This window comes from Tachyglossus aculeatus, chromosome 18 (genome assembly GCF_015852505.1).
Source record: "Tachyglossus aculeatus isolate mTacAcu1 chromosome 18, mTacAcu1.pri, whole genome shotgun sequence".
Classification (NCBI taxonomy): domain Eukaryota; kingdom Metazoa; phylum Chordata; class Mammalia; order Monotremata; family Tachyglossidae; genus Tachyglossus; species Tachyglossus aculeatus.
Genome location: NC_052083.1, coordinates 5848657 through 5861418, shown reverse-complemented (window position 1 = coordinate 5861418; position 12762 = coordinate 5848657). Strand labels below are relative to the sequence as shown.

Here is a 12762-nt window from a genome sequence, read left to right as displayed (position 1 = left end):
ATGCACAACATATGGAAAAATATGTGATTAAGATGTTCAATTGAAGCAGAGAAAATATAATTTGATATCACTTATTATGCCATGCCCTTTGTTTGAACTTAACAAATTACAAATGTCATCCATGAAGATAAACAATTAGAGGGTGATCATGACACTGGGGAGCTGGTAAATGTCCTCTAAAATTAAAAAGAGATCCTTAGAAATGGGACTGTGTGCACAGGTGGTTGTTGTTTTTTCCCTAAATCCTAGTGTAGTTATTTGAGTTTTGCTTTTACATTTTCTTGCCATGCAGCAAATCAGGACTTTATTTAATAACTGTTCTCACTCCTACTTAGACAGCAAGCCCCATATGGGGAGCTGCTGATTTTGTACCTACCCCAGGGCTTAGTACAGTTAGCCCATAGAAAGGGCCTGACAAAGTACACCCCCGATCTCCCCATCCTCAAAGCCCTCCTGAAATCACATCTCCTCCAGGAGGCCTTCATGATTAATTTCTCCATTTCCCCCGCAAACTACACCCCAATACTTTTGCAGCATCCTCACACTTTTGTAAATGTTCTATTCCTTAAGTACTCACTTATCCAAATTTCCATTTTCCTTCTCTTCTTTTTCTGTAATCTATTAATCATTTAATGGTATTTATTGAGCACTTATTGTATGCATAGCACTGTACTGAACACTTGGGATAGTATAATAGAATGGTAGACACTGTTCCATCCCTCAAAGAGCTAACAGTCTAGCAGGAGGAGATTCTTCTGTATTGTACCCTCCCAAGCATGTAGTACAAGTGCTCAGTACAGTTCTCTGCACATAATAAGCTCTCAGTAAATACCATTGATTGATTAATGGTATCTCTGTATCTCTAGTGTCTCTGTTGCTAGATTGTAGGGTCCTTGAAAGCAAAGATTGTGTCTCATAACTGGATTGTACACTCCTAAGAACTTAGTACAGTGCTCAGCACATAGTAGGTGTTTAATGAAACTCTGAAACTATTATTAACTAATTTTGATTTTAAAAGTAGATTGAGTGGAAATTAAATAATTAATAGAATTTTCATGCCCTGTATGGAAGCGATTATTCTGGAACTCTGAACAACTTAAAAAAAATAAATTTAGAAATGGTGATTCAGGAATTTTATCCAGCAGTATTCTAGTGCTGCATAAAAAATGCAACGGGGAGGTAGCATAAACTAGTGGAAAGGGCATAGGACTGGGAATCATGAGACCTGAGTTCTTCTCAGGCCACTGGTACTGGCCTGCAGTGTGACCTTGGGCAAATCGCTTTACTTTTCTTAGGGTCCCAATGCTCCGAAGCCTCTGTCTATATACAAAGAGTAACAGGACCAAACCTCTTTGTTTAGTCCATCATAACTTATTTGGGCCAGACAGAAATCTGAGGCTGCAACTGAATCTCTCCCTAATCCGGATGTGAATTTTATAATAGAATTGTGGTATCTTTTAAATGCTTAGTAGGTGCCAAAGCACTATGCTAAGCACTGGGGTAAGTACAAGATAATCAGATTGTAAGAAATGGGGCAGGCAGTTTCCTTCACCCCATTTTGCAGAGGAGCAACAGAGGCACAAAGAGGTGAAGTGGCTTAACTAAAGTCACAGAGTAGATCAGTGGGACTAAAACCTAGGGTTGTTTTGGAGGACAATTTAGAGTTCTTCAAAGACCCGCCTCCCCCTGACTGGGTAGACTTGCTTTCTAACTAGTAGTCATCTGGTGCACTTATTTACCAACAACCATGTTCAATACTTTCGTAAAGACTCTATTATTTACTCACCTATAAATTTCCTTTACTTCTTCCTCCTATTTTTAAATTACTTTAGTGTCTGACTGCTGCATCTCTGCTGCTCCCACTAGATTGGGGAGCCGACCAGGAGCTGACTTGTACTTCCCAAGTGCTTATTACAGCGCTCTGCACACAGTAAATGCTCAGTAAATACAATTGAATGAATGAAAAGTGGCTTGTTACTAGAGACGCACTGCTTCCTGTTTTATAGACCAGAGTTAGCAATCAGTCAATCATACAGTCAGTTATATTTATTGAACACCTTACTGTGTGCAGAGCACTGTACAGAGCACTCGGGAGAGTACAGTATAGCAGAGTTGGTAGAAACGTTCCCTGCCCACAATGAACTTATATGAATGGTTTGTTTCAAGACGTGGTTCCCCCACCTCCAGAAAATGGGATAAATAGCCGAGTCACTCCTGCACAAAAGCTCATTTATTATAACGTTTTTCAAGTTGTTCTAAACTGTCACACTGATTCGGTTTATCCAAGGCCCTAAACCAGGTTATCTGTAATTCATACAGAACAGTGTGGATAAAGTGCCTGAGCTAATGAAAGTTAAAGGCTGCTGAATATAACCAAGCAGGCAGCTTTGGTTGCTAAATCCCTAGAGCGCTTCTGTGATTTTGCTTCTGTGCTTTTCTAACCTTTCAGCATCTCCCATTCATGTTTGCGACTTGAGAAGATTTTGTTTTGCTCCTTTGCTTCTTTGTTCATTTGAGGTTTTCCATGAGGCAGAAAAGCCACTGGTAGGATTGGACAGCCTGTCCCGTACCTATATTTGGCTTGGGAACCTCAACTTTACAATCTTCAAGTTTGAAATTGAATTACGATTCACAATTCAGCTCAACCAGCATAGGTGTCGAAAGATAATTTGTGCGGCATCAATGTGAGGCGAGGTTTAAACTGATTATTTCATGTCAGAAGGACCTAGGTTCTAATCCTGACTCCACCACTTGTCTGCTGTGTGACCTTGGGCAAGTCACTTACCACATATGTAAAATGAGGATAGAGACTAGGAGCCCCATGTGGAACAGGGACTGTGGTCAACCTGATTTCCTTGTATCCACCCCAGCGCTTAGTACAGTGCCTGGCTCATAGTAAGCATTTAACAAATACCAGAATTATTATTAATTATTATTATTATGTCCCAATGGGATCATGACTGGCAAGGCCGAGAGAATGCAGTTGGCACTGTGCAGGCTGTTAGCGAAAAAATCGATTTCTCCGCAAAGGTTCTCATTATTGAAGTCCCAGGACTGAGATTCATTCATCATTCCTGATGGGAGACTCACTCTGGCCATTCTATATAATAATAACAATAATAATAATAATAATGGTATTTGTTAAGTGCTTACTTATGTGCCAAGCACTGTTCTAAGTGCTGGGGTAGATACACGGCAGTCAGGTTGGACACAGTCTCTGTGCTACAAGGGGCTCACAGTCGCAGTCCTCATTTCCATTGGGGTCCTCTGACTTCCACATCATTCATTCAATCATTCATTCATTCAGTCGTATTTATTAAGCACTTACTGTGTGCAGAGCACTGTACTAAGCGCTTGGGAAGTGCAAGTTGGTAACATATAGAGACAGTCCCTACCCAACAACAGGCTCACGGTCTAGAAGGGGGAGACATCCATGGTCTTTCCACTGGGCTACACTGCTTTGTTGTTTGAAGGAGATAATTTCCTGCCCTTCATGAGCTGTCTGTGTAAGGGAGCAGAACTGTTAACTTTATTATTGACAAATAAATGAATGAGTCATCTGAAGCTATATTTCTCTTGGCCCTTAGTCTGGGAGAAGGGCTTTTCATGGTGTTTCCAGCTATTTGAATGTGCCAGAGTATTTGAAAATGTAATCCCTGAAGTAATGAATTTCCATATCTCCCTGAAAAGCCCATGCAGAAAAAAAAAACACTAAGGGCAATTTGCTGAATGCCACTCCAAGAGAGCTGGGAAAGTGGGGACCAGAAGAAAGGAGAGAGTTTGAGCAGGAGTCAGACAACCAAATGGCTTAGTTTTCCACAGGGCCTTCAAGAGGCAGTGTGGTGCAGTGGAATGAGATGGGTCTAGGAATCACAAAACCTGGTTCTAGTCCTGGTTTAGTCTCTTTCCTGCTGTGTGACTTTGGCAAGTCACTTGTCTCCTTGTGCTTCAGTTATCTCATCTGCAAAATAGGGATCACACCTGTACACCACAGGGGTATTATGAGCACAGAAATGAGTGGCGTAATGTGAAAGAGCTTTGGAAATAAAAGTGCTGTGTGAAATCAAAATATTATCTGAAATTCACTGTAATGTTTATGTATGGGAAATCTCCACATATGGAGATTCAGAGATGGAATCAGAGAAATGGTTTGGGAACCCCATAGGGCCAGTTTAACCAGCTCATCAAAATTAATCAAATGATATTTACTGAGCACTTAAAGTTTACACAGCACTGTATTAAGTGCCTGGGGGAAGACAATTTAACAGAGCTGATTGACATGTTCCTTTCCCACAAGGAGCTCACAGTCTAGCATATGTAAACCATCATCAACAGGACAGCCTAAATGATTGTCATTTTATATTTACTTGAGTAGGGTCAATGAGGATTGTTCTAAGACCCAACTAGATTATAAACTCCCCAAGGCCAAGGATGGGGTCTTATAACCATTGTATTCTCCCCAGCACTTAAAGTTCTAAGTTGTAGGCATTCAAATTCTGTTGATTGATTCATTGATTAAAAGTCTAAAAAGGTTAAAGAATGAAAATGAAATTGCTTTGTTGTTTTTTTTTTTTCAGCTCCAAGGTTTAAGCCACAATGTGATCTTCACTTTGGATTCCTTATTAAAAGGAGATTTAAAAGGAGTTAAAGGAGTAAGTATTTGGAAGATACATTTTTAACTTTTACCAGAGGGATTGATTTTTGAGATTTTCAGTGGCATAATTTATGTGCAATTTAATTGGAAGTGATTCATGACCATTTTTATTTCAAGATTTTTTTAAGAACAGTGTTAAGAGTTATGTGTCAGAAACTGTACTATGTGCTGTGGGGTAGATAAAGGTAATCAGGTTGGACACAGTCCCTGTTCCACATGGGGCTCACAGTCTTAACCCCCATTTTATAGATGAGGTAACTGAGGCACAGAAAAGTTAAGATTCTTGGAAAGATACAATTTGAGAAAAAAATTGCAGGTGAATTTTTTTAAGTAATCTCTTTACCAGGTATAAATTCCATTTCCATAAAATTTCTGGTTTATCTTTAGCATTATGAATAGTAAAACTAAAAGGTATATGTCACAAAAACCATTTTCTGTATTCCTAGGATCTGAAAAAGCCCTTTGACAAAGCCTGGAAGGATTATGAAACAAAATTGTAAGTAATTTTACATTAGCATTATTCTCTTAAAAGAATGGAGCACCCAGCATTAGAGTCAGTTTTTTTTCTGGAATATTTTTTATTTTATGCTCAGAGTATATTTCTCCATAGGTCTCTGTGCCAATTTGAAAAACTGGGAAACTATTAATGACTTTACATTGAATATGACATTGAATTGCCACAGTAAACATTGAAATGGATAGGGGCCCCTTTTCTCTTAAAACATTATATGGTTTGGGTTATTCTGTTCCTCTTTCCGAGACATTGTAATTGTCAAGAAATCCACTGCAATACACTGACTTGGCATTAATATAGCTTCCCTTGCACCATTTTAGTTGCTGTATAGAAGGCGTTTTTGGAGAGGGAGGGGGGTTGTTATTTTTTTTAATAGTATTTGTTAAGCGCTTACTATGTGCCAGGCACTGTGCTAAGTCCTGGAGTAGATACAAGATAATCAGGTTTGACACAGTCCATGTCCCAAAGGGGGCTTACAGTATTAAGCCCCGTTTTACAGAGGAGGGAACTGAGGCACAGAGAAGTGAAGTGACTTGTTTAAGGTCACATAGGAGAGAAGTGAGTCCATGTCCCAAAGGGGGCTTACAGTATTAAGCCCCATTTTACAGAGGAGGGAACTGAGGCACAGAGAAGTGAAGTGGCTTGCTTAAGGTCACATAGGAGAGAAGTGGCAGAGCCGGTATTAGAACCCAGGTCCTTCTGACTCCCAGGCTCATGGTCTATCCATTATCATCATCATCATCAATCGTATTTATTGAGCGCTTACTATGTGCAGAGCACTGTACTAAGCGCTTGGGAAGTACAAATTGGCAACATATAGAGACAGTCCCTACCCAACAGTGGGCTCACAGTCTAAAAGGGGGAGCCACACTGTTCCCAGAAGTTATTATTAGTGTTAATACTAATACTAATAATAACATCATTAAGCGCTTACTGTGTGTCAGGCATTGCTGTAAGTGCTGGGGTAGACAGCAGCTAATAAGGTTGGATACAACCTTCTCATTCCCAGGCCCGTGCTCTATCTACTAAGCCATGCTGCTTTTATATATATATATATATATATATATATATAAAAAAAAACAAGGCGCACACACACACACACATATATATGTGTGTGTGTGCACCTTGTTTTAAAACAGGGCACTGGTATTGTAAAAACTCACCTTGTCTCTTGTTTGTGTATAATTGTAGCACAAAAATTGAGAAGGAAAAGAGAGAACACGCCAAACAACATGGGATGATCCGCACGGAAATCACTGGAGCTGAGATAGCAGAGGAGATGGAGAAAGAAAGGAGATTGTTTCAGCTCCAGATGTGTGAAGTAAGAACTGGTGATTTTAAAAAATCATTTGAGCAACATTTTTCTCAGTGATTTTCTATTGGTGCTGTCTGCCCGTTATCAGAGTAAGATTTCAGCATGTTTCCATTTACCATGTCAGGAAACAGTATTAGAGAGTCCAATCTCCTGTTTTCTCTCCTGGCATCTGCTAATTGAGTCTGCATCCTCTGAGTCTTCTGGGGGATTGCAGACCAAAAAAAGAAATGTTATAGAATAATTACTCACAGTAAGCAGTTATAAATATATACTAAATAACATCCACCTAAAATTTTTGAATGGTTTTTCAGGATGTCTTTGTAATTAAAAATAAAATAGAGTACTGGGTGAGGCTCAGTGGCCTGTTAATTTTCTAGATGATGACCAAAAAATCTCTGCTGTTTTTTGCAACTGAGATTTTGTGTATTTCTAAAGCACTTTCAGTGAGTTGTCATGTTTTTAATTGAAATTAGTGCTTCAGTCTTGGGCATTAAGAAACACCAGAATATTTTTTAAAAAGACTGAACATTTGAAAACCATGGATATCTTATTGTTCTGGACCATTTTGTTTGCTTTATTCTTCTAAATTTAGAAATCTAAAGAGCACCATCGATTTACAGTTCAGTTTCAGTGATCTGGTCCCCAGTGAACTGCACATTAATAATAATCGTCATTGTCGTAATCATGGTATTTATTAAACACTATGGGTTGTGATAGATTAAGTGCAAAATAATCAGTTTAGGCAAAACCTCTTTATCACATGGAGTTCACAGTCAAAGAAGGAAGGAGAACCAGTGTCTTATTCCCATTTTATAGATGAGGGAACTAAGGCACAAAGAGGTTCACTGGCTTTGCCAAGATCACAGCAGGCCAGTGGCAGAACTGAGACCTAGAACCTAGGTCTCCTGATGTCTAGTCCCTTGCTTTTTCCACTAGGCCAGGCTGCCTCCCTGGCTATCCAGACTGCATATTTTAGGTTGTTTCTTGAGTGGTTAATGGTTAGAAATCACCTGCTGCTCACCAAAAGCAGCTGACCATGGCTGTGTGTTGAGAAAATCCTTTCCCTCTATATTCCAGTCCATTTAAATTAGCCTCTCTGGACCACCCTGATTTCATTTAACCCAAATGGTGCCTAGTCCAGATCAGTCTGGACAAAGAAAGTTGTAGCGTACTGCAGTTTGAACCCACGTTGTGCCAGACCAGTGTTCCCCCTACATACTCCCTCTAGAGTCAGTCTCAAATGTGATCCTTGGCACGTTTCTTGTGCAGATTAGAAGTTAGTGCTGTATCACTGGAGCAAGATTGAAAATCAAGTATGTAATTATCCACAGCAAGTTCTGTTTTCTTTCCACAGTATCTCATTAAGGTTAATGAAATCAAGACCAAAAAGGGTGTGGATCTGCTACAGAATCTTATTAAGTATTATCACGCACAGTGCAAGTAAGTCTAATGCTTGGAGTTGTACTTTTGCTATAGTCCAAGTGAACTTTCCTTTGATTTTTTATTTTTCTTCCTTTTGCTTTGGGAGGTTTACAGCTGTAGTAAAAATGATACAATGGAATAAATCAATCAATGGTATTGAGCATTTACTCTGTGCAGAGTACTGTACTAAGTGGGAGAGTACAGTACAACAGAGTTAGTAGACATTCTTTGCTCACAAGGAGGCTTACAGTCTAGAGGGACCTCCCCACTTATTTAATGAGGTTCACTGTTGTTGCCGTAGAATTGGAAATGGTGGGAGACCCCAGGGCAAAAGGGGAAGGAAAATCTTATGATTTCAAAGATGTTTGGACAGACAACCCTCTACTTCCCTTTCTACCCTATAGCCGCCCCCACCATCAGAACTTCCAAGACCCCAGAATCAAAGGTGTAATCTACTTTGTTGTTAACAAAAATATGGCTGCTGAAGTTAATAGTCTTCTAAACTTTTCACAGTAATTAGAACATATGTTGCTCATAGGCCTAAGAGCTATGACCAATACCTGATCATCACATAGCAATTTCCAGCCCTCTTTATTAGAATGAGGGCCTTTAGTGCCATCTGAATAAAAGAGGGTAGTAAGTAATTACCCAAACCACTGTGTATTCAATTTCTACCTCGAGGGTGCCGGCCTCCTATATTAGCTGGCATTTTGTGAAACATGTTCGTGAAGATCTATCCCGAGGTTACATAGGTTGATAGGGAATCAATATCCAATTTAGGGAAAATCACGAGGTTTTGAATTAGAATTGAGCTGAACTTATTTGGGGAGATTTTTCTTTAAAATGTTAAAAGTAATGCGATCCAGGACTCCCAGAATCTAGTTCCATGGAGATTTAATTATCTACCCCATAAATCATCCAAAACGTATAGCTCCAACCCATGACAATGAGAAAAAAGTAGTTGTTGTCTCTTCAAAGAGCTCCCTGAAACATGTCTAGTTACAAGACAGAGTGGCTTCACGAAGGAACATTAACTGTTGCCCATATAACTGTGAAAGTGATTTCTGATTGAGTGACCTGGAAAATTTCCAAGATCAAATTCTAATACCTTTGGGGCATTTAATCATTTTTATTTACTTATTTATGGCATTTAAGTACTTACTCTGTGCCAAGCACTGCACTAGTGCTGCAGCAGATACAGAATAATTAGATCTGACGCAGTCCCTATCCCACATGATATTAACAGTCTAGGAGGGAGAGCAGGAATCATCCCTTTTCACGAAAGAGGAAACTGAGGACCAGGAAAGAAAAAAAACCTAGGACCAGGGATGTTAAGTGACTTACAAGGTAATGCAATAGTCAAATGACAGAGCTGGGAATAAAATCCTGATCTTCTGATTCTAAATGCCATGTTTCTTTCACTAGGTCTTTCTGCCTAGTTGAAATTTATACTCATTTTAGAAACAAACTGGGCTGCATAGTTTTTAGCATATTTCTTCATACCTCAGTCTATTGATTTAAAACATTATACATTTACTTATTGGTGTAATCAATCAATCAGTAGTATTTTAGTGCTTACATTGTGCAAAGTATGGAAACAGTGCAAACAAAAAGAATTATAGGCCATTAAAGTATTTTCAAAATACTTGTAAAACAATGAAGCCAGGAGGGCTTGTTTGTAAACCCCTAAAAGGAGCCTTATTGCTTGAAATTTGTATGCATATGCCTCCCCCAAGAAGTTCTGAAAGTTATAGTTGAAATTTTCATTTACAGTTCGATAAACCAGAGAGAAACATGAGGTAATTTCACAGAAAATGTTTCATGTGGGCTGAGAAAATACTGTTACCCCATGATTATTAGGACAATTAATATGATAGTGATAATATGATACATAGCTTATAAAACTTCTATTGGTTTTAGTGATATTACTGTTTCATAATTGTATCCATGTAATCCTCATTTCATCTGTGTGCTTTTTCCCAATCCTTTCTCATTCTCATAGAATCAAATAAATTCAGAATTAGAAGAGTGTGTTACAGTAGACTCCCATTCTTCCTTCCATACCAAAGGGTAATTTTTCATTATGGTGTATAAGTGTAACATTTAGCATGAATGCTAAAATTTTAGAAGAGCATTTGACCATGTATTATTTTCTTTGTGATGCTTACTTAATTTAAATAACTCTCATGTTTGTTTTTTTAACTGCTTTTCATTTGATAGCCATGTTAGCCAGTATTCCCCCTCTCCTCTTCCCTTCCAAGAATTTAACAGTTTCTCTTCATGTTCCATACTTAACCTTTGCAGTTAATAAAGTCTGTAAATCCCTATCTGGTCCCCGTCTTTTATCATTTTGGGCATTCCTTTTTAATCAGTCAATCAGTGGTATTTAATGAGCACCTACCATGTGCAGAATATTGTACCAAGCACTTGGGGAGAGTACAGTAGAGTAGTTAGATATGATCCCTGCCCTTAAGGAGCTTACAGTATAACAGGGGAGAGAGTCAAACATAAATAAATACATAAGTGCTCTATAGGTGGGGTGATTCAGAGTGCTTAGGGTGCACAGACTTAATTGCATAGATGATGCAGAAGGGAGGAAGAATAGGGTGGGTAGATGAGGGGTTAGTCAAATAAGCCTCCTGGGGGGAGATATAATTTTAGTAAGACTTTGAAGATGGGAGAGTGGTGATCTAGTCATCTGAATGGGGAGGGATATCCAAGAAGAAGTTATGAGAAGCAGCGTGGTCTAGTGGCTAGAGCACAGTCCTGGGAGACAGAAGGACCTGGGTTCTAATTTGGATCCACCACTTCTCTGCTGTGTGACCTTGGGCAGGTCACTTAACTTCTCTGTGGCTTCATCTGTAAAATGGGCATTTAAGATTGTGAGCCCCATGTGGAACATGGACTGTGTTCAACCTGCCTAGCAAAAAGTAAGTACCTAACAAATACCATAAAATATAGCAGGAGGGAGAGGGTGAACAAGGGATAGTCAGTGAGAGAGATGATTTTGAAGCACAGTAAGTTGGTGATAAAGGAGCAAAGTGTGCAGGCTGGGTCGTGGAAGGAGAAGAGCCAGGATAGATAGGAAAGAGAAAGCTGATGTTTGATGCAAAGATGTCTGGGCAACCGTTAGATGATTTTGAAGAGTGGAGAGATGTGCACAGAATGATTTATTAAGAAAATGATCTGGGAACAGAGTGAAGTATGGACTGGAACAGGGGAGAAGTTGAAGGCAGGGAGATCAGAGAGGAAACTGATGTAGTAGTTGAGTTGGTATATGGCAAGTGCCTGGGCCAGCATGGTAGCAGTTTAGGTGGTGAGAAACAGATAATAATAATAATAATAATAATAATAATAATAATAATAATAATAATTGTATCTGTTAAGCACTTACTATGTGCAGAGCACTGTTCTAAGCACTGGGGAGGTTACAGGGTAATCAGGTTGTCCCTCGGAGGGCTCACAGTCTTCATCCCCATTTTACAGATGAGGTAACTGAGGCACAGAGAAGTTAAGTGACTTGCCCAAAGTCACACAGCTGATAGTTGGCAGAGCCGGGATTTGAACCCATGACCTCTGACTCCAAAGCCCGGGCTCTTTCCACTGAGCCACGCTGCAGGTAGATTCAAGAGATGTTATGGAGATAAAACCAACAGGATTTGGTATCTGCCAAAATATGTGAGTTGAAGGAGAGATAAGAGGCAAGGTTAATGCCAAGTTTGTGGGCTTTATGATACAGGGAGAATGATGGTGTTTTCAAAAAACACGGAACATTTCACAAATTTGTATATAATAATAATAATAATAATAATGGCATTTGTTAAGCGCTTACTATGTGCAAAGCACTTTTCTAAGCACCGGGGGGATACAAGGTGATCAGGTTGTCCCATGTGGGGCCCGCAGTCATCATCCCCATTTTACAGATGAGGTAACTGAGGCTCCGAGAAGTTAAGTGACTTGCCCAAGGCCACACAGCAGACATGCGGCGGAGCCGTGATTCGAACCCGTGACCGCTGACTCCACAGCCCGTGCTCTTTCCACTGAACCACGCTGCTTCTCAATTATGACAGTACCCCTGTGTTTTTTTTTTTCTTCAGGTTAAATTATTTTTCATACCCAGGAAAAGAGTGAGAAAGGGAAGTTGTGAATGTTTTTGGAGTATGTTGCAACCAACATGCTCTTGAAGTTATTCAGTGACTGAATCATGACTTTCATCCAGTGGTCTACCATATGGTTCCATTGACATGTCAAAATCAAATCTATATCAGTCCAGAGATCTAAAACCAAACCACTTTCAGGAGTTAATTTGAAGAGGAATGCAGAGACTGGAAGAAACACTTTTCTCCTCTGGAAATGTGCATATTTTGTGCATCCATGAGTCAAAAATGATATTTTGGTTGCAAATGTTAATTTTTATTTGTGTCCCAAGACCAGTTCTGTTCAGAATTTTACATTGCTGATAAATCCCTGGTGTTTTCCATTATAGCTTCTTCCAAGATGGCTTGAAAACAGCTGATAAACTTAAGCAATATATTGAAAAACTGGCTGCCGATTTATATAATGTAAGTTGTTTATAAAATGCGATCAGTACTGGAAATTTTAAAATGTTCTTTTACCTGGCTTATGTGACTAAATCCGATTAGTGAATTGGAGTCAATGCCATGGTGCCCTATAAAATAAATGGAAACTTCACAGTTCAGGAGTTTGTCAATACCAGCCTAAAGGATAATAAACTCCCCATTTAACTCAATTAGAGAAGAGCAGATTTTAGATATCCCAATTTTGTTTTGGGCCTAATAGTCTAGTCAAGATTGATTTTTATGGTTCAGCTGTAATGCAGTTTAAATACTCTTTTGT

At 39.2% G+C, this 12762-nt stretch overlaps 1 protein-coding gene across 3 annotated transcripts in view; it reads left to right on the top strand.

The window, feature by feature from the left end:
* Window positions 1-12762, top strand: part of ASAP1 (ArfGAP with SH3 domain, ankyrin repeat and PH domain 1) — a 202503-nt gene that overhangs the window by 130150 nt on the left and 59591 nt on the right. For all 3 annotated transcript variants that reach the window (XM_038760067.1, XM_038760066.1, XM_038760065.1), the window contains exons 6-10: window positions 4578-4652; window positions 5101-5150; window positions 6360-6489; window positions 7838-7923; window positions 12392-12467. In XM_038760067.1, the coding sequence (XP_038615995.1) occupies window positions 4578-4652; window positions 5101-5150; window positions 6360-6489; window positions 7838-7923; window positions 12392-12467 (417 nt within the window). The remainder of the gene's footprint in view (window positions 1-4577; window positions 4653-5100; window positions 5151-6359; window positions 6490-7837; window positions 7924-12391; window positions 12468-12762) is intronic.